The sequence below is a fragment of the Puccinia triticina genome, chromosome 4A (assembly GCF_026914185.1).
Source record: "Puccinia triticina chromosome 4A, complete sequence".
In the NCBI taxonomy this organism is placed as follows: domain Eukaryota; kingdom Fungi; phylum Basidiomycota; class Pucciniomycetes; order Pucciniales; family Pucciniaceae; genus Puccinia; species Puccinia triticina.
The window spans coordinates 3075452-3088887 of record NC_070561.1 but is presented as its reverse complement, the minus strand read 5'-3'; the positions used below and the strand labels follow the sequence as shown (position 1 = coordinate 3088887).

At 46.6% G+C, this 13436-nt stretch overlaps 3 protein-coding genes across 3 annotated transcripts; all 3 read right to left on the bottom strand.

Annotated features, from left to right (window-relative positions):
- Nucleotides 1-3501: 3501 nt before the first annotated feature.
- PtA15_4A379 (uncharacterized protein) lies at nt 3502-5586 on the bottom strand (the record flags this gene model as incomplete). The annotated part of the gene is made up of 7 exons (XM_053168256.1): nt 3502-3815; nt 3911-4341; nt 4443-5005; nt 5081-5108; nt 5208-5234; nt 5327-5430; nt 5524-5586. The coding sequence occupies 7 exons, from the start codon at nt 5584-5586 to the stop codon at nt 3502-3504; spliced, it is 1530 nt and encodes a 509-aa protein (XP_053019484.1).
- Nucleotides 5587-6148: 562 nt separating this feature from the next.
- On the bottom strand, nt 6149-7870 carry PtA15_4A378 (uncharacterized protein; the record flags this gene model as incomplete). Its single annotated transcript, XM_053168255.1, has 5 exons — nt 6149-6286; nt 6449-6893; nt 6986-7319; nt 7415-7601; nt 7700-7870. The coding sequence occupies 5 exons, from the start codon at nt 7868-7870 to the stop codon at nt 6149-6151; spliced, it is 1275 nt and encodes a 424-aa protein (XP_053019483.1).
- A 1988-nt stretch (nt 7871-9858) lies between these two features.
- On the bottom strand, nt 9859-12300 carry PtA15_4A377 (uncharacterized protein; the record flags this gene model as incomplete). The annotated part of the gene is made up of 10 exons (XM_053168254.1): nt 9859-9921; nt 10007-10283; nt 10361-10656; nt 10734-11192; nt 11261-11419; nt 11519-11601; nt 11676-11750; nt 11841-11922; nt 12112-12195; nt 12280-12300. The coding sequence occupies 10 exons, from the start codon at nt 12298-12300 to the stop codon at nt 9859-9861; spliced, it is 1599 nt and encodes a 532-aa protein (XP_053019482.1).
- Between the last annotated feature and the right edge of the window lie 1136 nt (nt 12301-13436).

The window sequence follows — 13436 nt, the reverse complement described above, 5'->3', positions numbered from 1 at the left end:
TCATTTGTATTCTTTACAGCTGCAGGATGCCAACATGTCCATCAGCCGCTTGCAGACATAGGCAAACCGACCCCGTGATGGAAACAACCTTCAGCTTCTTCGCTTACAGGACAAACTCCAACAAGTTCAAAAGGAGCTCGCTGAGAAGACGGCCAAAAATCAAGACTGACGACATCAGATTAATCTGATGCAATTCCAAATGGAGTTATAACAACCCAGCGACCCAGTATGATGCGAAGTGGGATGGGTCATCATGCTCCCTTGTACCCACAATCACCAACCTCATGGGAGATTCCTATCAGTCGAACCTCAACATTTGGTCAAACATCAACATCTTGGGAGATTCCTGCTGGTTGAAGCCCTCACCCTCAATGAATCTAATTATTTTACTTTATCAGTCTGCTGTTTTCCTTTTTGGGCTGCTATTGTTATCTTGGTCTACTTTTGTTTCTCAGTCTGCTATTTTTATCTTGGTTGCTCTTGTTTTGCTGTTGGCTATGGCTATTGAGGATTGATCGACTGATATTCCATTGAAATATTTTTTTCATCCTTTTTTATGCCATATACTTAGAAAAGTGGATGTTTTTTTTTATATTTGAACATTGGAATCAATCTCTTCATAGCCAGCCAACCCCATGCCCTTGATTAGATGGCTTATTTGTTGCTGTCAAAGCAAAAAGAAACCAAGCATGAGCAAATGCAAAATTGGTTCAGGTCAATTGTGGTGACAGGTAACAAGACATTAAGGGGAGTTTTGGAATATTAGCCTTTGTCACAAGCTTGAGCTGTTCAATAGAAAAGAGGAGTTGAGGTCTTGAATTGTTGATGGTTGCTTGTGATTGGAAAAGTAGATTATGAAAAGGGTGGACTTGATGGGTTTGTGGCCATTAGAGCTAATGATTAAATATAGATTACCTGTGGGATATTGTCAGGAAGTTGGGTAACCAAATTAAGGCCTATTTTGTTCTGATAAACACTATGCAACCAATACAGGGGGTCATGTTTGGATTATTTGACTTCTTATTTGAGCTCAAGAATCTTTGAGTAATGTTTATGCATTAGGAGTGCTTCCAAAGGAGAGCTGCCCACCTAGCCTGTTTGGCTTCTCAGGATAGGAAAAGGCTTTATTTGCTTGCATTTGACAACTGATTTTGAAATGAGCCTTACAGGAACCTATTTTTTTTTCAAAACCCCCTCAAACAGTTTTTGTCCACCCATGCTGGAGGAGGGGGGTAGAGGTTGGGCATTTCAAGGCTTGAAGGAGTTGGACTAATTTCCTGCAGCGGCAAAGCCGCCTAGGTCTCTAGTGGTCTCTAAAGTTTCAAAAATTTCAATTGTGCCCTAATATAACTGAAAAAAAAAAAAACTCATTCAACTGTCTGCAGTGACACATTTGACATACACAAACTCTACCAATAAAACAAAGACATTTGCCAAGTTAGTCTGCAGGGTTTTTGTCCTAGGGGGTTTCACAATAAGTTTTTCTGCTTCTCTCAGCACTAAGTTTCTTTACTTGCGGCGACATACTTGCTTAAAAATTTAGGTTGAAGTCCTGCAAGAAATTGCCCCAAGCATCCTCATAACAGTACTTGCAAGCGCTTGAACTCCTTCCTGGGTTTCCTTATTGTGAAGCCCCCTATTGATTGATTTTTATCTAGAGATACATATTTTCTATTTTCCTAAAGCCACCTGTTGACCTTGATCTTGTTTCCTGTGACGAAATTATTTTCACTTGATGACTCATGAGCTTCATGAAAGTGAAAAAGCCATTTTCTTTGTTGAGATTGGATGACTTCCCAACATGATCTGGAAGACCCCCAGAAGTGATTGCAAGCCCCAAAAGCTAGATTTCCCTGCTAAAATCTAGACTTTTTGGGTCTAAACCAACATCTGCGGGGGTCCCAGATTACACAGGCAGTCCTCCATTCTTTTTCTCTTTAGACATGCATCCAAGTCCATTAAACATGCACTTCCACATGCAAAAAATGCAATAGTGGAGGACTGGAGGACTTGCCGTCAATCTGGGAACCCCTTCCAGACCCAGATCTGAGCCAAATTTTGCAGGGAAATTTAGGCTTTGAGACTCTGGGAGGCTCTTAGATTGCGATGGGAAGTCCTCCACTTACCGTCAATTTCAAATAGATCTGGAATTCAGATTTTGCAGGGAAATCTGAACTTTGGGGATCTTCGGGGACCCAGATTGGAGGACTTCCTGTCAATCTGGAAAGTCAGATCTAAGCGCCCAGATTTCAGATTCCACAGGGAAATCTAGGTCCCCAAAGATCCCCAAGGTGATTCAGAGTTCCAGATTTCAGATTTCCCTGCAAAATCTGAAATTCCAGATCTGTTCAAAAGTGACGGGAAGTCCACCATTTCCCTGTGAAATTTTAAATCTGGCGGCTCAGATCTGACTTTCCAGATTGGCGGGAAGTCCTCCAGTTTCTGCCTCTGAACGCATTCCATAGTGGCCCCGAGGGCCTAGCAGCGGTGAATTACTGCCACGGTTGGCGTCAAGTAATTTTGAGTTGTTTCTCCGTTTCTTGGAAGTCATATAACCAATACCCTACTTACAGCCAATCCGAAAAAGCCGCTGGAAATTCCTTTTGGATTTGCCAACCTATGTGCATCCAACATCAAGGTTGGACACATGATATTCAGACCTGCAAGCACAGTCGCTTGCAGGATGCCACAAACCAAGCTGTTTGGTAGTGAAAAAAAAACACGCCTGCCACTGGGACCGGCACCGTCCAACCTCGCAACCGGCGGTGGAGGGGCATCCGGAGTAAAATCAGCTGAATCACTTGATTCTGAAATCAGAATGGAGAAAAAATAAAAGGAAGTGGCTTATTAGGGGGGTTCACGTTAGGCTGATTTCGAAATCAGTCAAAAAACCTTGTTAAAAATTGATGGCTGCTCATGCAGGTCTATGCAAGGATATTCTAGAAAATAAATAGAGTTCTCAGCAAGACCTCCCCTTTGAAGGCCTTGCTGAAGGGAATGCTTATGCAGTATTTTTTTTAAGTTTATGCAGGAAGCGTGCATGAGATTTGAAACCATCCGTGACGAGCAGCCGAAATCAGGCTAACATGAACCTATTGGATTTACTTGGCTGCTGTATATGCAACCTGCATATAAGAATGAGGTGGGCATGAATATACATATGTCCAACCTTGACAGCAATTATTGGCAAATCCAATACATAGTTTCGGTGGAGATTCCTCCCAAGGAAGCCAAGCTTTTTCGGATTGGCTGTACATCCATCTTTTGGACCCTCTTCTCGAAAGTCTAGGGTCACGTGCGAGGTTTGTGGGTTTGCCAGCCAAATAAAGCATCGCGACAATATTATTCCGGACAATGTATTTACACCAAATGAAATTAATCACACAAAGGTTGAGGATAAGCCGATCTCAGGTATGCTAGGCCAGAAAATCTACAAGCCGAGGGAGCTTAATCAAGCTTCTGTGAGGCAAGAAACAAATCAGAGCAATTCTATTTGAAAGCTTAGGCCCAGTCATCCAATTGACCAACAGCACTAAAGCGCTCGTGGGCGGTGGAATGACGAGTCTTGAGGGAGAGACCATGGGGAAGTTCCTGGACCAACTTGGCAACGTGTTCGGCGATCGCCAGGGAGGAGGTCAGGCCGGGAGATTCGATCCCGAGTAGGTTCACAAAGCCCGGCTCGGGCTGCCGGATGTAGAAGTCGTCCAGGCTAGGTCGACGGTTTTCTTCCGCCCCAGTGTTCCCACTCAGGACCTCCTGATTGGCCTCGTTTTGCAGCCCGTCCGTCGTCCGTAGCTTTGGCCTTATTCCTGAATCTAAAAGCCCATTTTTAAGAAGAGATAAAAAATGGCGTGAACATTCAAAGGAAGGAAAGATCTTGAAGAAAGTTCCAAAGCTGATGTTGACTAACAATCGGGTGAAAAGTGATCGATATCTACGCCGGGCAGATAACTCTGGACAGATTGAAAAGTGGTTTCAAGTCGCTGGTCATTGGGGCTCAAGAGCTCGGTCCAGAAATCTTGGAGTTCCTCCAAAGCGTCTCCGTGGAGCCCAGCTGGGCCACTTTTGGCGAGAAAACTCGGGTTGGATTGGACCATCTTGGTGGTTAACCATTCCACGTCTGGGCCGAATTTGATCTTCTGGTTCATGTCCAGAGTCAAATGAGTGCCCAAACCCACAAAACTCTCTCCCCTGGGCTGCTGGATTGGTGTTGGGTAAATCAGATGTTTGACTGAATTTACACCTTTGCGAGAGCCGTACGAGTAGTAACTCCCCTTACAAAACCCCATCTGCAGTTGACGCGAGCTTGGGTAAAGGATGTGATTGTAAATATTATGTGCACTAGCGCGATTATGTCAAAATTGCAATCAAGTCAGTGTTTTACATAGACAGTCAAATGAATGTTGTTTTTTGCTGCAGTTGTAAAGTACTAAAGTACTTACTTCAATCCGGCACAATTTACCAGACACTTAGCTAGCACACTGTTTCGTTCACCGCCGGCATCGCCGGGCTGATCTGCGTTGGTTTGAGTCTGGACGACCCAGCCTTGATCGTTGGAGCATCGGTCGATGCGGACCACATGAGTGCCGTAGACGACCTCGCCGTTTTCACTGTTCTCGATCGAGTTCTCGAGCGAGGAGATGAACGCATGGGAGTCCAGGACCCCGGTTTCTGGGCTGAACAGGCCAAAGCGAACGTCCTGGCTTAGATTGGGCTCTAAGGAAAGTGCCTCGGCTTGGTTGATCACTCTTAACGGGGCCAACTCTTCATCCCGATCTTCCATTCGACCAAACATCACCGCTCTTGTCAGTTCTTTGTCTCTATTCAAGCGTTGGCATTTCTTGTATAGCTTCTGCAAGTAGTCGGTCTCGTCTTGTGACCTCGATATAATCAGTTTCCCAATCTTCTTGTGTGGTACATCGTGCTTCCGACAGTATTCGTACAACAGCTTTCGACCTCGAAGACACATTGCGGTTTTCAATGAGTCTTGAGGATAGTAGATACCCTTAGAAGAGTAATGTCGCAGTAGTTTTAAGTATTGGTTTGTTTGCATCCACTCCCAGCTACTGTTTAAACTCACCGCGTGGATCACTTCACTATTTCTCGAGCTGCACGTAAGGGGGATTAAAAAATTTGATAGAGGCAAGCTAAGAACAGGGGAACATAAACCAGATGGGGAAGAATTTTGGAAAGTCAAAGATACTTACCTTGTTTCTTGACCGGGCTGAGGATTCCTGAACGCATAGGAGGTAGAGTGCTAGAAGCCGATTCAGGATTGCGATTCGATGAAGAATAGCTTGAGGGGGGATGAGGTGTGTGGACTGACCGCTCGACAACGAAAGTTGATCTACTTCTGAACTTGTTGACGAGTTCGCGACCGATGGCGAGACCGACGACACCGGCGCCGATGACCATATGGTCGACTGAAGCCTATCACATCTCGGCCGATAGACAGCATCAACATCAGCACAAATCCCAGTATGGCCTTTAAGTGAGTGAACAGCGCGGGAGAGAAGAACCGACCTCGGGGGGAATGTAGGCGAAGTTCTGACGAAGTCTCGATACCGTCTTCGATGCCATCGCCATTCACGCAAGCCAGGCCGAGGGTCGTCCCAACATACGATATTTAGCAGTGGGAGGTAGCGGGCCAGTTGTGGCGGCCGGAGCGGGGATCGGCGGACATCGAACTTGGCAAGATGTACGGAGAGCCGGACAAGCACAAATGGGACACGATATGTATTTCATAAACGACTGCTGAAGTGCCATCAGCGGACAAGTTTCCAAGAGACATAGCATTTAGCTGGTATTCTAAACCGAAGAGAAGTCCTCCATTCTCTGTCCCATGGGTCCAGTGAGATCATTCATCCTCAGTTCTTGTCTTTAATCACCCAGTCGAGCTTCTTACTTACATATACCGACAGAGAAAACAGAAGTGTTTATGCAAGCAAGACCAAAAAACAATAAGGCAAACTCAATTGTCTCATTGAAATCTATCAATGTGACAGTAGTGGGAAAAAATACCCCTTGAACAAGAAAATAAAAGATATAAGAGACAAACTGAGTGATGGAAAGATTTGCTTGGGAGCAAGAAGGTGAGGAGGGTATGGCGAGAAGCTTTTTATTGAATGGGTTTGGGGTTATGATTGAACTAGTTTGCGAGACCAGCTTTGGCGCCAAAGGCCCGGACGACGCCTAAGCCGCTGCTTTCGGTCAACTTCTTGGCCGCCGAATCGACCCCGGACAATGCACACATCGATTCTAACCTGGAAGGCTCCTTCAAAGCAGCCTGATTTAGATCGAGCGAGTACATGTGGATCCAAGATTCGAGGGAAGCAAGAAAGAGGGGTGAGAACCAAAATAAATAAAAATAAAAATAAATGGCAATGCTGTCAGTTGATCAACCGATTTTATCGATGAGGCACGGTTTGAGAAATGGATTCATACATACCTCTTCAGCAGATGGTGGGAGGGGTGGAAGGCCTTGTTGAGCACGTATTTCATTCTCGGTTTTACGTTTGTTAATGACCGATTCCAGACGAGCCCGATCACGAGCTAGCTGACGGATCTGGAAGCTGAGGGTGCTCAAGGCAGTGTTGTGAGTATCGATGCTAGAGATGGTAGCCGCAAGATTATCGGATAGCGACAAGGGGGACTCGGCACAGTTCGACGAGGGTGCACCAAGGGCCGAGTAGGAGGGTAGGAAGTCGACCAATTTGCACGTGCCACCCGTGCTCGTCTGGCCCCACGAACCGTTCGATACCGAGCTGTTGTGTCCGCCTGTCTTCGAAGGCGCAATCAGAGTTGCAAGGAAGGCCGTCAATAGAGCTGATGATTGGATGTTCAGCGGGATCTCTTGCAAGAAATTCGAAGCTGTCAATTTGTGATTGGCAAGGCTTAATTGTTTTGGGAAAAGAGTGAGAGGGAGAGGGATGAACAAAGGTAAGCCGCGGTATATGAATAATCAAGACAGGAAAGCTGTGCTAACTTTTGCGAGTCAAACTTCCCGCTCTTGTAAGTCTCGACAAATTCTTTGGACAGTCTGTAAGCTTTCAGATGAACAGTGCCTTCGGTAGCACTAGCGAGATCGTAAACCAGAGCGACTCCTTTACCGCCAGCCATGTTAGGTCTGGCACTGGTTAGGTTTTTGCTCTTGGGGTTCGCAACAGGTGGAGCACCGATTTGCATTGCAATCAGGGTTTCGATGAAGCCGGGGGTCGCACAATGTTGGCCATTGACGGTCGAGCAGTAGAATCCCACTACGTTAGCATCTGCCCCTAGTGCAGATAGACGGGGAAGGATCGAGGCAGTATACCGGGCAGCTGAAAAGGACGTGACAAAACAGACGGATTCAGTATATCTCCATGGTGCTACACAATACAAAAAACCGGAAGTAAGGGTATGAGGTTTGGCGTACTGGTCTTTTGATTGGCTTGTTTATCTTCGCCTTCGGCGTTGCTTCCTAAGCTGCCCGATGGTAGTGGGAAAGCATCGCTGACGTTCAAGACGCCCGCGTTGTCGATACCCAGGAGCTGACCGGATGCTGGAGAGGTTGCACTGGACAAAGCGACTTCCCGTGCATGTTTGATGATTTTCATGACAGCCTGAAAGATGGACATTCATTAGAAAATAATCGATGTATCATTTCGAAGAAAAAAATACCCCATGAGCACGGCTTGTGAAAAGGGAAAGAACCACATACCAAACTGTCAACTTTCAAGCTTTCAACCGGTAGTTCAGGCTCAAGTTCGGTGAGTTGGCTTTGGCTTCCTTGAATTTTTGTTGCAGGAGCGGGGGTCGGCGAAGGAGCGTTTTGTCGGTTGGCATTCGAGGCCATGATGACTGCAGCGGCGGTCATAGGTTTAGCGGCCATCTTGAAAAGTGGCGATTCGATCTAGTGAGTGAATTCCTGTCTGTCGATCGAATTCCGGGCAGTTGTGTTCGTTCTGGTTGGGTTTTCTTCGATCACCTCCAGCGCTGACTTGGCTTTTTTTGGCCGGGGGTCTCGTGTCAGCAGCAGGGGTTTGAAGTGTCCGTGAGTTGGGACTTGTGTAGCCCTGTGACTGTCCTTGTGAAACCCCACTAAAAGTGGGGGCTTCCCCCTTCCCCAGGATTTGCATGAACTGGACACAAAAGGGGACCTTATGGGTAGGTCCCCTTAGGGTTATAGCCCAACTTGAGCAAGTCAACCAAATCAGAGATAGACTCCTTGAAATGACTCCTGCAAAGATGAAAGTCTAATTACAAGCTGTGAACCACCTATTGGAAGTCTCTGGAACTGTGATCACTATCCAGAAACCAACAAAAGCTCAGACCACCTGTGGAAGACCCAAAGGAGCTCTTGGCAAACCAAAATCAACAGAAAGGGAAGTGTTTGGATTTGAGCACATTGAGAATAAAAGGAAGAATGAGGATCAACCAGCCACAAGGACCAAAAAGCAAAAGCTAGAGCTAGTAGCAGATGCCAGACAAGTGGACAAGGCCAAAGCAATAGTGTATTCTGGGCAGTATTGTGGTCCTTGGGATGTATTCAGGGGGATTATAAGTATATGTGAGATGAAATTATCCAGGAAATCACCAGATGTCACCAGTGGTACAAAATGACATATGGTAGCTCCCCAGAAGATTTACAAAGCTTTGAAAAGTAAAATTCAATTCTCTCAGTGGTTGTGGTCTCAATGATTTGATGTCAATGCCTTCAAGAGGTGAAGCAATGGCCAATGCCCTTAAGACGCCAGTTTTATTTTTTTCTCAATACTAGTCTCAAACCTTCCTTACTTCTTTCTGCCCCCCAAGCAATAACCATCCCATCTTTCTTGGTTTTATCTCTTGTGCTTCACATTATGTTGCCCTCAAAATCACCTCTCCTACCCTCTTTCCTGCCCCTGAACTTCTGAAGGTGTAGAAGTTAAATGCTTCCCCTGAGGCGTATTATTTTTTGATTGCATTTATGAAAGTTGGATTTCACATTGGGTGTGATTTATGTTATTGCACAATTTATCATATCACACTGGGTGTCCAAACAGGGCCTGAATAATAATTGGATGATTTAAGTTTGACAACTCCCAAAAATTAACTGGATGGCTCCCAAAGATCCGCTAAATAAATGGGAAAAATTATTTGACAACTCACAAATTTGATATCTGCCGGTTTTGGCCCACAACTCCCAAAAAAGTCATGACCCCAAAAGGGGCCCCAGTGGATGTATGGGTCCCAAGTCAGTCTTCTCAACGTAAACGGAAGTTGTTGGCTGTCTTTCCAAGCCTCTTTTTTTTGGTTGAGCACTGGAAGTTGGATGGTATCTGCACTTGGGAGGTGAGGAAACCACAAGTTTGACAATTTTAAGAAATCAAGATGAGGTGGTACATACAACCTCACATTAATCAGAATGACAGCAAGAAGCACAAGAATCCCCAATGTTTGGGGATTCATGGACACAGCTGTCAAACCAGGCGTCCGGACAGGCCAATGGAATATGTTTGTTTACCCAATGGTCAACTCTTATGCTAAGTCAGCACTAACTGTAATGAGGAGTTGCCATCGGAGGTGAAATAGGCATAGGGATCTCCTTTCCGGGGTTTTTTCAGATGAACTGCATACTAGATTACGATGAAGAAAGGTTCAGGCTCTACTTAATCGATCAAATGAACATCATGAGGGTATCTAGGTCATACACATTTAAGTGAGTCTTCCAACACCAATCTCTAGTTACCCAAACTGTCACACCACACATAAAACTGCACTTTGCGCTTACAACAGTTGCCAGGCAGCCTTTTTTTTTGGTTTTCAAGTTCTGGGGGCTTACAGGATCAAAAAAGGAGTGAGAGGAGGCCAAGCCGGGGAGAAGGGGGTGGGGGGTATTTACAACACAGGGGATAAGACTAAGTCGGCTGGGTTCAACGGTACGGTTACAACCCTCATGGTCTAAGCAGAGAAAAGGAGTACGGGTCATGTGTGTCAGTCAGCGCGGTCATCAAGGAAAACAGCCAGGGAAGGGTTGGGTACTGACATTGGTGTGGGTACTGCCCGATCTCCATCCTTGGACGGCAACAACGGTATCGCCTTGTTTGACGATGCCAAGCTCAAGAGCACGAGAAAGCCCGAATTTGATCCGGTTGTCGACATCTGCTTGCCATCCAGCAGCGTTGGTAGGGCGTGGCGAAGCAAAGTAGAAAGGATAACATCCACGATGTAAGTGGATCTGACGGGCAGTCTGGGCATTTCGAGTCAGGGTAAGGATCGGGCATGCTGGGCGGTATTTGGAGACCAATCGGGCCGTGCTTCCCCTGTACATCAAATTTAAATCAAGTCAATAGTGCGTTCGACTTGGTACAGGACTTGGACGAAGCAGATGAGAACCTACGAAGTGGACATAACGATGATGGCTCCTGCGTTCTGCTCGAGGGCTGCAGCGACGGCAGCCATGGCTACAGTCTCAGTGGTAGAGGTTGGCTTGGGTTGGAGCATGCGGAGCTCGTTGAACAAGGGGGGATAGCAGATCGAGGATTCGGCCAAGAAGCAGGTTTCGGCCATCATGGCGACGGCCAGCTCGGGGTATGATCCCTTGGCGGTTTCTCCTGATAACATCACACAATCCGCACCATCGAGAACCGCGTTTGCAACATCGGACACTTCGGCTCGAGTTGGACGAGGGTTGTACTACACATAAAAGCAGACATGAATCTCAGCCAAATGTTATCAACTATAAAAGGAATGTTGTGGGCGAGGAGGCTTACAGTCATGGATTCCAACATTTGAGTGGCGCAGATGCAAGGTTTTCCGGCAAGGTTGCACTTGGCAATCATCATCTTCTGGGCCATGAATACTTGACTGGCAGGAATTTCGATTCCAAGATCACCACGGGCGACCATGACGCCGTCAGTTTCAGCCAAGATTTCATCGAAGTTAGCGCAGCCTTGCAAGTTTTCGATCTTAACGATGATCTTGATGCTCTGGCCATCCGGACCAAGGGTCTCACGGATGTCGCGGACGTCTTGAGCTCGACGAATGAAGGAGGCAAAGATCATATCCACGCCGTTCTTGACACCAAACCGCAAGTCATCCTTGTCTTTCTGGGACAGGGCTGGTAGATCGACGTCGGTACCGGGTAGATTGACACCCTTCTTTGATGATAAGACACCATCGTTAACCGCTTCAACCTCGATAAAAGAACCGTTGGGGTCTTTTTCCAACACCTGTGAGGGATAGAAGAAATCAATCAGATTGTGACCAATAGAAGGACGAGAGATAAAGGACGACGTACCTTGAAACTCAAGATACCATCGTCGACGTAGATTGGCTTGTCGGTTGAGATGATCTTGGGCAAGTTAGTGTAGTCGACATACATGACCTTGTCGTCACATTTTTCAGCGTAGGCTGGGTCCACGGACATCCTCATCCGATGACCAGCTTTGATTTTGATCTACAACGCGCATAGACGGAAGATGATCGGGGAGGGTGGGTTGCTGAGTAAGTTTGGAGACTGCTGTGATTTTTCCGGATGGACAAGCGAGATAATTACATCAAGACCATCGGCCATTAATCCGGTTCGGATCTCGGGTCCTTTAGTGTCCAGTGCGATGGCCAGCGGCCGCCCCGGTTCAGCTAGAACAAGAAGGCGAATATCAAGTTTCAGTATGAGAATCTGTTCTGTTGTGGACTGGCAATATATCAATCACCTGCTTCGGCGGCGCGAGCGTTGTCGATGACACTTTGATGATACTCATAAGAGCCATGGGAGAAGTTCATTCGAACTGGTCAAGGCAAGAAGGATTAGTGAGCTCAACATTGCAGGAAGTTATTGGTTTTGTTTTGAGGAGGGGGAAGGGACAATAAATATTCACCAATGTTCAGTCCCTGTGCTCTGAGCTTGTTGATCATTTCAGGCGAATTAGTCTTCGGACCAATCGTACCGATGATCGCCGTCTGCGGGGCGGTTCGGTTTTTTTCCGATCATCAAAGAGGCGGGTGAAAAAAAGAAGAGGCAAAGAAAAACACATTAGCTCGACTGAGAACATCCGGCCAAGTTTAGGAATGCAGATCGATCGAATCCGATCGGGTCGGAATGGCGGAGTAAGTCTGAGTGCGACTGAGATAACCGGGGGGATTATTCACCTTTCTGAGATTGCTGGCATTCAGCTGGTGGGGCGCCCTGGGCGGGATTTGTAGGCCGGCGAGCCATTCCAATTGGCTTTTGTTCTGTGCAGAAGGAGTGGGTTGGCTGGGTTAGTGATTCGCGTTAATGTTGTTTGGTAGGCATGGTTTGGATATGGTTGAACCTACACTGGCTTCTAACAAGCTCATGGCTGGGAAATTCACTGGAGTGGGGTGGGCTGATTCGGCACAGCGGTCAAAGCTAGATCAATCGGTCGATTGAGCAGAAAGATAGACGCAAGCAATGGAGAAAACGAGTACGAGTTGGCGGAGGGTAAAGTTGGGTTGGCTGGGGGGTTTTTCAAGCTGAGGATGGATGGCTCGGGGAAGGTCGGTAGGGGGTATGTACTCCTGCGGGTTGTAAGGTGGAGTTTGTATTCACCGGGAGTCGGGATGGATTTCTGTAGGGGGGGGAGTAATCGGAACCCTGCAAGCGCCCCACGTTTTATGTATGCCTGATCAAGACCCTCCAGTCGTTGCCAAGTCAAACTCGTTACCCCCATCTTCTCTAGTATTTACATAATCTTCAAGTATGCTTCTCCCTCACGACAATTAGGTATGTAGACAAGTTCTGTCTGTCAAGAGTACCCAACCAGAAGAACATTCCATCAAGCATGAGTAGAGCCTCTCTAGCCGCGATATCGTCTGGCAATTCCACCTCTTTTGCCTGCTACTCCGCGCACCTCGACCAAAACCTTTGCTGAGGTCCGCTAGAGTATCTCCTCAAAATCGTTTTCTGGTGATATCAGGAGTACATCAGCCCAAGACACATATATTTAAATAAACACATAAAGAGATTGACCACGATCAACCGGGTCGAATGTGCAGGGTTTTAACTCTCTTTTTTCTGTTGATCGATTCCGATTGGGGCAGACTACTTGACCACACAATGGTCCACTTGTAGGCAACTCAGCCAGCCCCCTTACAGCTCCGATGATGCTCTAAAGATAAGGGTTTGGCTACCGTTTTGGCCGATAATACGAGCTGAAAGTAGAACTTCAGCCCCTCTGCACCTGTGGCTTGACTCCTTCAAGCACCCAGATCCTTAACTGTTACACCATGGGTCCACAGGTTTTGAAGGCAAGAAAAACCAAAAACCAGCTGGGAAAAAATAATAAGGGGTAACATACTTGATTTGGTATGCAATCCAAATTTGAAGAATGCCTCAACTTGATTAGTTTTGGGCCCATGAGTTCCAAGTCCAACCATATCAGATCCATTCTGATATGATTCTGATATCAATTTGGTTCAAATTTGCAAGAACTAGGTGAACTCTGCAGTATTCA